This window comes from Halichoerus grypus, chromosome 3 (genome assembly GCF_964656455.1).
Source record: "Halichoerus grypus chromosome 3, mHalGry1.hap1.1, whole genome shotgun sequence".
Classification (NCBI taxonomy): Eukaryota; Metazoa; Chordata; class Mammalia; order Carnivora; family Phocidae; genus Halichoerus; species Halichoerus grypus.
In genome coordinates this window covers 176,157,490-176,172,653 of record NC_135714.1, presented here as the reverse complement: position 1 = coordinate 176,172,653, position 15,164 = coordinate 176,157,490, and the positions used below count along the sequence as shown (strand labels likewise).

The 15,164-nt window shown below is 42.1% G+C and overlaps 1 protein-coding gene across 15 annotated transcripts in view; it reads left to right on the top strand.

Moving 5' to 3' along the window:
• Positions 1-15,164, top strand: part of UNC5D (unc-5 netrin receptor D) — a 532,476-nt gene that overhangs the window by 309,237 nt on the left and 208,075 nt on the right. For all 15 annotated transcript variants that reach the window (XM_078069620.1, XM_036081562.2, XM_036081563.2 and 12 more), the window contains exon 3: positions 11,007-11,150. In XM_078069620.1, the coding sequence (XP_077925746.1) occupies positions 11,007-11,150 (144 nt within the window). The remainder of the gene's footprint in view (positions 1-11,006; positions 11,151-15,164) is intronic.

Below are 15,164 nucleotides of genomic sequence, written 5' to 3'. Positions count from 1 at the left end.
GGGAGAGGACAACAAAGGGAACAGCATTTGCCATGTGGGCAAAAGCCTGTAAAACAATGGGAGAATATGAAAGGCTTATATATCTTATATTCAATTAGTCCAACTGGAAAGGACTCAAGTACCAGTGGCTCAGTGAGGCTCTGTGTTTTATTGTCAGATGTTTCTGGCTTAGATTTTGTCCAGTAATGAACTCAAAATGGCAGAATTCCATTGGGTAAACTCCAAATGAAAGCTAGGAAGAACACTGAAAAATGGCCAGATATTTTTTTATACCACTCCTAGGAAATCCTATATCCATTCTCATAGAAAGACCTCTTGATAAGTAGTGCAAGCCAATTTAACACTGTGCCCTCTTGTAATTTTGCAATGTTCTGTTTTGCTATTGCTTCCCCCTTTTAATTCCCCTAGCATTGCTAGGCAACTCCATGTCTTGCAGATAGCAGCGCTGATTACATTCTCTGTTTCCATGTAAAAGTCTCCCCTCTCCACTTAAAAAAAAAAAAAGGAAAAAGAACAAAAAAGACCAATAAAAGTCACAAATTTCAAAGGAACTGGGAAGAACAAAAATTCATAACTGACAAAACCTGAAGAGATTATATACCAATTTTTTGTTGAGAAAGAATTTAAATTTTAGCAGCTACCTTTTTGAAAAGAATTTAATCAGCCCAACCTTTTCTTCCAAGTCATTTTGATTGAATCAATAGGAAAAAAAAAATGTGTCTCTCCCTAAACAGTTTTCTTCTGTACTTAATGAAAATCGCTGTCTAGTGCACACTGCAATTATGTTTCCTAAGGTCTGTATTAATAGAGGAATAGTGGAAAATGGAGCAAGATGAGTGGAGATGGTGTACGCCAAACCAATACATAAGTGCAATTAAGGCTGGAAACAAAATGGCCTCCGGTATTGAAAAATAGATGCATTACCTCCCTTGGGTTCTTCAATGCCGAGCTCAAGCACAGGGCTTGACTTAATGGCTTTGGATTGGGTCTGCAAAATAACTCCTGCCAGTCCAGTAGGAGGGAAGGATGCCAAGAGGCCAAGGACAGCAGGACCACATTTGAGCAGAGGTAGAGAATTGTCCGTGTTCTTTTAGGAAGTTGGTCGTAACTGCTTATATATCTTCAGCCAACATATTCTCTATTTCAGCACTCCCAGAGAATTTTTATATTCTTATTGCTTAACGTTTTTTTCCTTCAGAGTACTAATGGGAAATGCATAAGACCTGGGAGTGTTTGGAGGAGACACAGAATCTTTTGTATTTCCAAATTGGAAGCAATAAGTCCTTGCAGTTGTTAAAGGCTGCAAACTGCCTTTGGTCTTTCTGGTAATTTGGCCCTGTCATCTAAGAGTTCAAATAAGAAGAAAAAAGATTGTGTGTTTTCACACAATTTAGCTTGGAAAATCCAGAGCTAGAGTTCTTTCCTGCAAAAGGCACAATTTATTTGACATGAGTTACTGTGTTTGCACAGACATAGCTATACCTCTTAGTAATGTACACTTTCAGTTCTGTGCACAAGCCAAGGGGTCCTCTTTCACTTGTTCTCCCTCATTTCATTTGGAAATATGGGAACTCTTCTTCCTGGTGTTTTTCCTCTGTTTACATCTGGAGTTGAGAGGTAATCCCAACCCAGGGAATCACGCCCCTGAGAAACAGGCGGAGGGTTCAGTACCAGAGAAATTAAGAGATTTAATGTAACAAACAGGCAGACGCACACACAAACACACCCCGAAAAAAAAAACTAACAAGAACCAGTAAAACCCATCCTTGGCAATCAAGGTAATGTAGCCTGTGGGAAGCTTGAGTTATCAATAAGCTAAACCACTTCTTCATTGTTCAATAAAAACAGGAGTTCCCTTAACAACGCTCCATGGCTCTTATCTTATTCTACCTTGGAGATATTGAACTCTAATGAGTGAAATAATGCGTATTCCGATGTGTTATGGGAAAAGTCTCAACTCCGGTAAACTAATATTTTTCTTCTTAAAGAATATCATTTCAGGGCTTTCATTGTGTGTGATTTCTTTTTTAAACAACTGGAGTCCCTCTCTAGGGATAAAAGTTTAATGGATTGTGTTGAGCAAAGGGAGAAGAGTAGAAATAAAAATGTATTAAATCTTTAAAGTTTGTATCCAAGAATTTTGCTGTGCTAGTGATGGGGATTTGAATATAGTTTCTTTCCAGAAAACCATTAATTTGAAGTTACCTTCGATGAGTCACAAATCACCAAGGTACATTTAGGAAGCATATATTTTAGTTCACGTAACACAGAAATAATCAATCTCTCAGGTGTTCCATTGACAGTTTGTGGGTTTAAAACTCACTTTTATAGAAATGTTCTTCCATCCCACCCCAGATTTCATCTTGTTCATCACTCTGCTTCTCAGAGAGGGCTGACCTATTCTTAAAAGGTTTTCAGGAAGGGGCGCCTGGGTGGCTCAGTCGTTAAGCGTCTGCCTTCGGCTCGGGTCATGATCCCGGGGTCCTGGGATCGAGCCCCGCATCGGGCTCCCTGCTCCGCGAGGAGCCTGCTTCTCCCTCTCCCACTCCCCCTGCTTGTGTTCCTGCTCTAGCTGTCTCTCTCTCTCTCTGTCAAATAAATAAAATAAAATCTTTAAAAAAAAAAAAAAAAGGTTTTCAGGAAAATAGTATGAATTCTTTCCATAAACTTGTGACAGAATATGAAGACCTTGTTTCTTGTATCCAGTTTAACCTTAGCTACAAAAAGTTGGAGACTGTTTACACTCACTCCATCCTTAGCAGAGACGGAAAGCAGCTCGCCATTTATGTAATTTTTAATAACAGTTCCTGATAGGGACCAGAGATTTGTTGAAAACACTAAATTTTTTACCAGTGCCTTTGGACTTTTCCCATTTTTTTCTATTCGTACAACACTCAGAAGTATGTTTTAAGTAGGAATGATAAGAATCTAAAAGAAAACCTGAAGACAGTAGTGGTTAAGAGCATGGGTAATCAGTGTTAGATGGCACCATGTTTGTTTGAAATCTGGCTCTCTCTTTGCAGACTCTTTTATGTACATATGTTACCCAACTGCCTTCTACTTCAGTTTCCCCAAGTGTAAAGGAGCCATAATTTTATCTACCCCAAGGAACTGCTATGAGGATTACAGAGTCTGAGGGCTTGGCGTCTAGCAAGTTGGTCAATCAAGGTTAGCCTTCAAAAGGATAAGTCTAAAATGGCTTATTATTCCTTTTTTTTTTTTTTTTTTAAGTGGAGCAAGTGACTGTTGATTACGCCTCCAAAAACAAATAGAAAATTGTGAACTTTTATAATTCCAAAAAGACAAAAGAGCTGATAATATTAAGAGGCAAATGTCGGTCTTTCATAGAAGAACTTGTTCCTGGCTTGCGATTCATTGCTTCGGTTTGCATTCAGGCTTTATGTTATTCTCCAAGCCAGTGGTAGCACTGTGGAAGGTAGAAGTTGTATGATACAGACCCTGACCTCAAGGCATGATCTACTCACAGCAGGTAATTTGAGTGACTGCTGGAAAGGAAAGTCACTGATGGGACGGCAAGGTTGGAAATCATGACTGTTGCCCACAAAGCTGTGAGTGTGATGTCTGAGTGAGTCATTCAGGGTAATAACCCTACTGTGTCTACTCCGGGCTCTTGAGTTTCCCTCTCTCTGCTATCAGACAACACTATCAAGTTAATTTGCTTTCCTCTGCCAGACACCTCTGTGCTGATTAATTCTAATCTCTGGTGTGGAAGAAACTGGAGAGCTTGAGTGTATTCTGAGTTTCTGTACTTAACACTGAACTTGGGGTGCTTCTGAGGAATACGTGGAGTGGTTATTATCTTGGGGAAACTAAAGAGTATTCATTAGGCATCGTGCACATTCAAAGGATTACTATTTTTTTTATTAAAATACATTTTAATCTTGTTGCTAGGATGAAGTGGCAAAAGACATTTAGCCCTAATTAAGCATCTGCCAGTAAAATGAAATATGGTCCTACCTTTTATTTTTCTTTTTTTTAAGATTTTATTTATTTATTTGACAGAGAGAGAGATAGCAAGAGAGGGAACACAAGCAGGGGGAGTGGGAGAGGGAGAAGCAGGCTTCCTGCTGAGCAGGGAGCCCGATGTAGGGCTCGATTCCAGGACCCTGGGATCGTGACCCAAGCCGAAGGCAGTCGCTTAATGACTGAGCCACCCAGGTGCCCCTGGTCCTACCTTTTAATTATCTACATTTAACTTCCTATTTTCAATAGCATGTTGGCCTGAAGATATCTTATCTAAGTCCCCAAAGAAATGGAGGCACACTTCCGTGGAAATGCTTCCCTAGTATCTCAGACTTTTGAGACTTCAAATACATGTCCCGATTCAGGTGTCCTTACGAGAGCCTTGCTTTAGATGTCATCCTAACTAGGTAAGGGGAGAGACTTCAAGTCGCCGGTGGAATAAAGCTCCTGTTGCTTCGAAGAGATAGGAAGCCACTCCCATGTGGTCCTGAGCCATCTGCACTCCCCTCATGGCGGTTTTCATGCCGCATTGTTGGGGCAGGTTGAGAGGTCTCCTGCAATAGCCTGTAAGCTCCTCCAGGGCAAGAATATTGAGCATCTAATCTTAAAAAAAAGGGGGGGGTCGAGAGCGGGGTGCACCTGCATGCCTCAGTCAGTTAAGCATCTGCCTTCAGCTCTGGTCATGATCCCGAGTTCCTCATCGGGCTCCCTGCTCGGCGGGGAGTCTGCTTCTCCCTCTCCTCCCCGCTTGTGCTCTCTCACGCGATCTCTGTCACTATCTCTCAAATAAATAAATGAAATCTTTAAAAAAAAGAACCTTGAGCATCTACTTTGTCATGGTCTCCTCAGCCCCTAGCAGAGTGGCAGGCACGTTTGATGCGCTGGGTTATTGTTTTCAAATAATGTATGTTGCAAACTGTGTAACATCTTTGATGTATTTCCTATGATGTGGGACCTGCGGCAAGATAAGAATAGAAACAACAATAATGTGGTGTTAGGATGAAATAAGGTCATGCATGTGATGGCACTAATAAAGTAAAGGGCTATAGAATGGTAGAATAATCAGTAATGATAATAGCAATGTTATTCAAAATATGGGGAAGCTTCTCATTGTGGAAGCCTGTTTTCGAGGCTCCAGCCCTGGATGAGGAAGAGGCACATGAAAAGCATTCCCTTCTAGAAGTGGTGGATCCCTTCCTCCAGCAGAATGGTTCTTTTCTGTCTTCTCAGAAGACTGTGGAGTAAGGACGGACTGTCTCAGAGCCAAATACAGGCATCAGAGGGGACTGAGACACCTTGGCAAATGATGGTTCATCAGAGCAGGCTCCTGAATAGGAGATGGTTGCTTTTCAGGAGGAGTTTGATTTTTTCTTTTCCTCTCCCGAAGAAATGAGGAAGGCCCTATGCTACTCATGAAGCTATACTGGAAAGAGTTTTTTGCAGCTTTGTCTACGGAAAGCAATATCATCATTCTCTTGGTAAATCCCCGATTGCGAAACATTACAACATGGAAAACGAAGCACGGGGTTGGTCAAACGCTGAGCTACCCTGGCCCAGGGAAAGGGCCACAGAGCCTCAGATGAGAAAACAATTCACCGGGCGCCTGGGTGGCTCAGTTGGTTAAGCGACTGCCTTCGGCTCAGGTCATGATCCTGGAGTCCCTGGATCGAGTCCCGCATCGGGCTCCCTGCTCGGCAGGGAGTCTGCTTCTCCCTCTGACCCTTCCCCCTCTCATGTGCTTGCTCTCTCTCATTCTCTCTCTCTCAAATAAATAAATAAAAAATCTTTAAAAAAAAAGAAAAGAAAACAATTCACCAAAACTGGTTTGCTAGTTTCTGACTTGTCCGGGTGGTTTTGGGATATGAACAGTATCTCCGAGGAGGAAGTGGGATCCTTAACCTCCCATCTTGAATCTAGTCTTATCCAGTGTAGTTAAGCCAAGCATCCGGCTACAGAGGGACCTCCAAACGATTGAAGGACAGGACGCTGTGAGGGGTGGCAAGCATCGGAGAGCTGGGTCGAATTCCTCCCTAAGTGCCCATCACTAGGTGTATGTAAGAGCAGGTTGGCAACCGTCACAACAGCAGGATGCTGCCACTGGGCTTTGTGGAAGTGTGATAATGAGCAGTAGATAAAAGGCGTGGGACAGCTGTTAGGCACCGGGCTGCAGTTGGCATGGTGCTGAATGTTCTTTCTTTTCTACGCAACAAGTTAAGACTAAGGCTATAGAGCCCTTTTATTAAAAGTTGGCCAGGAATAAATGATTTTCCTTCTTTTTCTCGCAACATCTCCCTTCCCGCTGTCTTCTGTATTTCTCTTCTTGGAACGCTAAAGCGCATACCTTCAATTAGTTTGAAAATTCTGTAACTTTTAGTCTCCCAACAGGATTAGACCTGCTAAGAGTAACTAGTGTTTTCTATCTGATAAATAAGGGGATTACAGCAATAACTGCTGTCAGCATTTTTCTCATTTAAACAAATAAAGCTGACAAATGATGAAGTTCTTTGCTGCTCTGTTATGTTTAGTACATGCAGAGCAATTATTCATCTGCTGCCAACATTAGTCTCCGTACAGCGGAACCATCCAACAGTGTAGAAAGCTTATTAGCGTATCAGTCCCATAGTCATATTTTTATATTCTGGAAGACTCTAGTCTATAACAAAGGCCGATGGTTATAATTTACACAACAATTTAAAGGGTTGGACTTTTCCGTGCTTATTAGGGTTACACAAGTTATCAGGTACAGTGGTACTCTTATTTATGTGATGTCATCTTCTGTTTGCCTGGGATTTTTGCTCCTCACTAGCATTTCCTACGAACAAGTTAGCTGCCTTCTCTGGAGATGTCGGAGGGGATGGCCATCTCTGCAACACTGTTGGATGAACCACGGTGGAGGGGAGTGGGTGGAGGTTTCCTTAAATAGAGCTGTCTCCGTGGATGTTTGTCACGCGCACACTTGTGTGTGCGTGTGTATGTGTATCACTAGACAGCTATAATGGAGATTTGAGAGGGAATACACTATTTAAAAATTTTTTGTTCAATAGAATTATTTCTTGTTATGGTAGAGATAAGTATAATAGATAGAAAGTATTCATGGTTTTCCAAGAGTTCTCTTAGAGGGAATGATTTGACAAGACTGAAGGGTTCCTGTGGGAAGAAGACCTAATCCAGACAGATAGTGTATTTGGGGGTGTGGGGGTGGTGATGTCACTTGTGGCCTTTTAAAGAAGCCTGCCACCCCGATGCTCCCTGCAAGGAAAATATACTGTGTTTAGAAATAGGTGGTTTATATTCACTTGGCTTCTCCAGTCCCCTGGGAGAGCGTCTGTGAAGGACTTGTAACTGAGCCATCCTAACGCTGAAACTGTGACTTCAACATCGGGCTTTCACCTGCAGTTAGTCTAAAGGAGGGGGTAAAGTCAGGTAGGACCTTCACGGTGATGGTCCGTGGTCTACAGTTTATGCTTCCCGAAACAAATATGCAGCTGTCTGTCTCTGTGTCCGTGTGTCCGTGTTTAGTTTCTGTATTTGATGCTCTGACATCTTGGGGTCTTGCTGCCCCTGGAGGGACTGTCCTGCCAGAGGGCTGGCTGATTCCCAGAGAAAGCCAACAATAGGCTTGTGAGAGTGCCTTTCATGTGCAAACCAACCAATCCAGAGCCCATCCCCCTAGCCTCTTCTTTTATTAAGCTCTTGGACTCCAGGGCCATAGGCCCCTATCCTTGCATCAGAACCAGGAACCTGACAACTAGGGACAGCCATTATGTCCCAGAGCCCACTGAAATTATTCAAACTAGTCAACTCTAAGCCTGTTTACCCGGCCACTTTCCGTGGAAACCACAGTAAAGGCTCTTGCCCGCATTTTCCCCATACCCCTCTGCCTCCTAGCATCCCCGAGGTGGTCCTGCATGGTGTGTTGTGCCTGTTGTTTCTAGTGCTTTCTGAGTGTAAAGGTCTCCTTTCAGGACAGGTGTTTCTGTTTTGTGTGCATCTTACCATACCTCAGTAAAACAAATCCTGGGTGTACTCTTAAAACACCATGGTGCCTAGATGAAATCATAGCAAGTTTTGATGTTTGGATGTGGAAACTCCCTATTTCATAAGCTTGATCATCCTGAACCATTTTGAGGTGGTGTTTGTCTCTATTTCCAATCTAGAGGAAGCTGATAACTTAGATGTCCTAATAAGATAGATAAAGAATAAATACATAGAATAGAATTGAATAGGCCCACCTTAGCTTGAACACATTTCTAGATTTTTTAAAAATTTTATTTTATTATGTTACGTTAATCACCATACATTACATCATTCGTTTTTGATGTAGTGTTCCATGATTCATTGTTTGTGTATAACATCCAGTGCTCCATGCAGAACGTGCCCTCTTTAATACCCATCACCAGGCTAGCCCATCCCCCTACCTCCTCCCCTCTAGACCCTCAGTTTGTTTCTCAGAGTCCATAGTCTCTCATGGTTCGTCTCCCCCTCCGATTTCCCCCCCTTCATTTTTCCCTTCCTACCACATTTCTAGATTTTTAAAAATTTATTTGAAGGGGGGTGCACCTGGGTGGCTCCGTCGTTAAGCATCTGCCTTCGGCTCAGGTCATGATCCCAGGGTCCTGGGACCGAGCCCCACATCGGGCTCCCTGCTCAGCAGGGAGCCTGCTTCTCCCTCTTCCACTCCCCCTGCTTGTGTTCCCTCTCTGGCGGTCTCTCTCTTTCTGTCAAATAAATAAATAAAATCTTTAAAAGAAAAAAAGAGAAAGAGAGAGTACAAGCAAGTGGGAGAGGAACAGAGGGACAAGCAGACCTCTTAAGCTTATAATTGAATGCTTCTCTGAGAGACCCCTGATTCCTAAATGGTGGGCATATTCTGTGTCAGTAGGTCCCTTGGTCCTGTGACAGGATCTCTGACTCCTGGATGCATTGATTTGGTGTTCTCTCTCTTCCCTTCCACTAGTCAAAGAAAATCATACACCATTTGCCTCAAATCAAAGAGAAAAATAGAACATAAGCCCTCTGCTCTACAGCCCAGTTCCTTACTTTTGTTTATTTCAACTTATTTTCAAATCCGCAGCATGTGTGGCCGAGCTCTGGTCTGCTTTCTGTCCTAACCATTCCTGTTTTGTCCGGTGGCTTAATTTTGATTCTCCTCGTCTCTTTCACCTGCCAACCCTACCTCCTCCTAACCCTTATCCTCCCACTCAGACTTTGTATTTCTTTAAGTGCAAAGACGAAAACACCACCGTCCATCAAAACCCCTCTAAGGCTCCTTTCCTCTTCAGTGTGGCGCACAGCTTTGGGGACACCCACATCTCTGCCAGGGAAAAAAGTATACTTCTGCCCTGGCCCAAACAGGGAAACGTGGATTATCAACTGTCATCAAGATGATTTTCTATATGTGGTCCCTCTTCAAAATTGAGAGAATGTAACTCCAGTTGAACACGGTGATTTATGTGGTCATAAAACTCTCTTTCATCACACACTGTAAGTAACATGCTATGGACTGGGGAGAAGGAAATGTCTTCCCAGCCTTGACTAATCCGACACCTCTGTTCTTGTTCTTTAAATGGTCTCACCACCCAAGATAGAATCCCATTCCACCTCCTCCCTCAGGAGCCCCTGGCTCATTTAGTTATACTGATGATTCTGTCCCATGAATTTCTTTTGAATTTAAAGGAAAAAGCATAATCATGCACTTAATATTTCTTTAAATGGTCCCTGCGTTAGTCTTATTTGCATAATGAAGTGTAAGCACCTAAAATACAGGGACAGAATTTTAGTTTTTGAGACGGACCTGCGCATGGTGCTGGTTTTGCTGGAAGACAGATCTAGGTTCAAACTGCAGATCTTCCATTATCAGACCGTGTAACTGTGGACAAATGAATTCGTCTCTCTAGGACAGTTTTTCTGTGTGCATAGTGGGGATGCGATAGTTTTTCCTGCATCAGTGTGTTGTGAAAACGTAGTGAGTGAGTAGATTAAAGGCTTATCGTGATGCTAAGTACATAAGTGGAATTCAGTAGGCATGACCCCTTTTTCTCCCATACCACCTGTCCCAGAGCAAGGCACAGCCTCAGCATGTAGGGTGGACGGAGCGAGTACTCGGACTCTCAGGGCTGCTATATGGCTCATGATGATGGAACTGACACGGCTAGCGAGGAGTGTCCTCTTTCATCCTTGGCACTCTGTGCAAGGTGACCATTCTTCCCAAAGAAAGGAAGGCTGATAGTCCTTGGTCAGGGGTTTGGAAGAAACTCACACTCCCTTGTAAGAAAAACCCAGCACATTTTCTGTTAGGAGGATGCAAAGTAATGAATAATAATAATAAACATTAAGAGGTGGCTGTCTTAGTTTTATCTTATTTTGCAGATGTACCCTCAGCTCCTCTTTCAATAAGAGCCTCTCCTTCCTTTCCTTCCAGATGGCCACTGCTAGAGGAGCCTTCCTGGGCTCTCTTGTCAGGGCTTTGAGACTAACGTAGTTCAATTTGTCTGCATCGCATTTGTTGTCTGAAGCTTTTGAAAACAAGGCTTGGCCTTTCCTTGGTTTTCCTGCCTGTTCACACATGATCATGGTTCCCTCTTTCTCCTAAGCCACACTGCTAGACCCTTGCCCACTGCCATATCCAGGGGGAGGGCCATTTAGAACCACCTGGAACTACGTCTCTGGGGTCCGTGTGTTGAGGCCTCTTTACCTTCTAGAATCCCAGAAGTTAATTGTGATACTACATTCCTCATAGTAGGTTTTACCCCAAGAAAGACCAAGAAAGAGCACCAATCAAGGTCCTGTGAAAATTATATTGTATTGGAGCCACGTTGGTGGGTAACACTTAACACTCATGCTTTCCAGACTACTCAGCTGTTGGAATTTAATTAGCAGCAATATATTATTGTCAGAGTAATTAAAACCTTGCCTTGATTAAAAACAGAATTGTTTAATTACAAGAAAAGGTTTGGCTAGCCTTAACTTTCTGTTTGAAAAATACAAGTGGCCTCAGTGGATCTGCTCTGTCTCCCCATCAGGCTTGAAGGTCCGGGAGGTGTTTATCAACGTCACCAGACAGCAGGTAGAGGATTTCCACGGGCCAGAGGACTACTGGTGCCAGTGTGTGGCCTGGAGCCACCTGGGGACCTCCAAAAGCAGGAAGGCCTCCGTACGCATAGCTTGTGAGTACATGAGGGGGGATGGTCTCGTCCGGTAGGAATGCAGGCCAGAGTTCAGTACAGCTGAAGAGGGGCTTGGGATGCGCCGGGTGCTTCTGTAGACTCCAGATTAACAGACATCAAGAAACTATCACAACGATCTCTATCTCTGCTAAATTTACTGTTTTAAAGTTGTATTTTAAATGTTTGGTAATTTCCTCTGGCGTACAATCAGCCAATCAGTTAGGCTAAGCGATTCTGCCTAGACCGTCAGAGTGCAGGTGTCTTGACAATGCCAGGGAAATCGGTTCCTGAGAGAAAGAAACCCAGGTGAATGGGTTCTGCTGTTCGTTGTCAGTGACGAAGTTCAAGGGGCATTGATGGAAAAAGGTGAGCAGTGACTGTTTACTGCTCTTTCCAGCAAATCTGCAAAAATAAGACATTAAAGATTAAGGGATTTTTGTAGCCTACTATTGAACCTCTTGCTTCTGAATCTTAAAACATGGAAATGGGTTTTAAAACTGCATGTGTTTGACCCACGGAGAACTCCAAAAAAGACACTTTGGCGGGGGGGGAAGAAGAAGAAAATTGCTTTTCAGGAGAGTCCAAGATTTCTTCATCATATTTCAGCATCAGTGTTTTTATCATCTCAAACATATTTAGAAGTACAGAAACTTCCTTTCTCCTCCCTTAAAATGTCTTCATTCCCCTACTCCCATTCTCCCACCCTGATGGGTCCCCATAAAACCTCCTTTGTGAGCCCAGGAGTGTAAAAGCTCCTCTGGAAAGAAATTGAGAGAAGGAGGGCAGACTTGGTTATTGTTGTTTTATTCAAATGCTGCCTTTTGAGAGTGCCATAAAGAATACGGGACAAGGGGGATTTATTTGAGGACTCAAGGAATTCATAGCAGATGTCGATGGTTTAGGGGTTGAGAATAGGAATGAATTGCTATTTGCAGAGACATTTATGTTTCTTGGGAAATGAAATCTTCTTCTCAAAATATGCATTTCACCTTCACTATACTGGCAATTTGGGAGGCCCTTTCCTGGATATTGACTGAGCCCTAGTAGGCCAAGGAGAAGAGGTCATTGCGTCAGCTGTGTTCTTGATGGAAGAGCCATGGGAAACCATTTTCCTATAGTTATTTAGTTAATTTTAGCCAACAAATATTTTATGACTTGAAAGTAGCGGTCAGCTGAAAGAGGGAATAATATGTTCAATTTTTACTCTTCCTTCCTTAACACCACCGGCTCTGTGATCCCCACATGGCTTCGGCTAGGCTAGTCTTGGTATTTGGTCCTGGTCAGGGGGAAGCGGATTATCTTCCAAGTTCTCTCTCTCTCTCTGAAAAAAAGAGAGGCCAGACAGCACAGGGGATTTCAACATGGCCTCCCTCCATGTGTGGCTTCTCCACATCACTTTTCCCGGTCCCCCCCTTCCTCCACGTCTCTGAGGCCCATGTGACCTATTCTAGGATTTACTAGAAATCGCATCTCACTGATCTGTCACCTCCAGGCTCTCTCACCTCCACACTTGCTCGCTTCATTTCTGATTGTCACCTGCTTGCTAGAAAGCTCCAGGGGTTTTCCCCTCGCTTACAAAGTTTGGCAAAGAATAGCTCCAGTTCTCCTTTGTTCATGTCCCATAACCTTTGATCATGTACACCATATCCTTCCAGGCACTTGGCTATTCTGAATATCAGCCTCACTCCTCTGAAGTGGGCCTTTGCGCCTATAATTTTCAGGGTCACCATGTGTATCATGGTGGTTAAGAAGCCAAGGACTGCATTCCTCTCGGTTTCTGGTTCCACTAGTTGGTTTTGTGATGGTGGACAAGTTATTCATCTCTCGTGTCTTAATGTCTCTAAGGATAAAAGGGTGCCTACTTCAAGAGTTACAGGCATTGATAACTAGAAAGTGTTTAAATCTCTACCTGGCACAGAGAGATTTATCAGCCTTATCAGTTATTAGCTGTTGTTTTATGACATACTTGAGCCTCCAAAGAACTGGCATCACTCCTCAGTAGGTGTCTTACTACTGACTAAAACTGATTGTACTGAATTAAAATTGTAGTGCCTTAGCAAATTTTCTGCAGATTATAGCTATATGGACTCTAAAAATCCATTCTAGAGCAGCCTTATGATCCAACTCTCCCAAGCATGATAGGATCAAAGAATGTTACAAATGGAAAACCCTGTTCTATCATTTCCTGCCTTTTTAGAGTTGTCTGATACTTTTGTGGTAATAGTCTCATTCTCTTCAGGTATTAAAAAAAACATTTTGTCATTCTTGTATAGGATATGCACATGTGAATATGATAAGCATGTGATTTTTAAATTAAAAAATTATCATTAAAACCTGTATTATGCAATTAATGCAATTTCCTGTATTTAACACATTTTTTAAATTTTTTCCTATGTATCAAGTGACACATCCTTTAATTTATTTAAAATTATTTATGCAAGTCAAAACATAATTTGTCATTAAATATTGCATTTGACTTGGGGACCAGTGTACATTAAAATGTAAATGGAAATTTAACTATGTTTAATGGCATCAAAAGTGGAGGGGAAAAACTGCCTTTAGGACCTTGCTTGAAATTCTTTTCATTTGCTTGTAGGGGGGATAAAAGGCGCAGTCTCTCTCTCTCTCTCTCTCTTTCTTTAATAACTTTCATGTTTTGTTGAAATAAGATCTCTGGCTGCTATTTGCAAGTACTTCCCAGCAAATAACACATTGCACATGAGGATAGTCTTTATTCCCAATAAATGAAAAGCCAAATTGGATATAATTGTCACTGTGTTTCTTCTTTTTAAGATTGGTTTTTGAAGTACTAAAGACATCTTAATGTGCTAAATAAGGATTTTGATAGATGAATGTAGCTTATGAATCTGATGACAATTGTCTTGAGGGGACTTTGCAAAATTAGTATCATTTTTATATTATTCATTAAATTATTGTAGTTCAACATCAGAGCTCCTTATGCTTCCTACATTTAACCGATGATGAATTCAGAATTTAACAATTTCGAAACTGCAACAAGCAAAACCTTCATGGCAATTGGGGCATAGGGGTGTATTGACTGGAGTGCCTTGACGTGATCATATTAGGTAATCTCTGCAAGAATATCAGGAAGCTCACTGGCATGATATCACTTAGACATCATTTGATTTTAAAGGGAAACAGGATAAATACAATTATTTTATTTATTTAACTCGTATTTTTATTGACATGGACCCACGTGGGTTATCAGTTAAATGTGCAGATTCCTAGCTTCCACCCCAGGCCTGTTGGATCAGATTCTTGAGGAGGGACCAAGGAAGCTGTGTTTGTATGAAGTTATCCAGACATTTCTGTGATTAGGTAACCTTGGGACATCCTGCCCAGAGAGTGCTTCTCAAACTTTAACATGCATGAAAATGGGGATCTTATTAAAATACAGATGATTCAATTAAAATGACTCAGTAAGTCCAGTCTGAGGTCTGAGATTCTATTATTTGTAAGAGTTCTTAGATGATGCTGCCAGTCAGTCCGTGGGCCATACTTTGAGTAGCAAGACCCTAAAAAAAAAAAAAAAAAAAAAAAAAAAAAAACCTTTATGAAGCACTATTTGGGAAATGTTGATTTAACCCATTTGTCCAACTGCATCCTTTCATACCTTTATAAGTGATGTTCAGAAAAGTTAGGTTGGCTTGACCGAAGGTCCACCCAGCAGATGGCAGATATCGTGGAGCCAGATATCACACCATTTCACCCCTCCTCCGTGCTCTTGCTACTATGCCATGTTGATTCCTTTCAGATGGAATTTGAGAACCATCATAGAAAGAAAAGTTCACGTGCATTCAAGTGTTTCCTTAAGGAAAGCAGTGATTGCTTTTCCATTCTGTTTCTGAGTAAATTCTTCCTCGTGGTAAAGTTATTGCATTTATTGAATATATGTCAGTGCATATAAGTTGTGTGTATTATATATACACACGCATATATGTGTGTACACACACACACACACACACGCACACATATGAAGCCACAACACGTTGC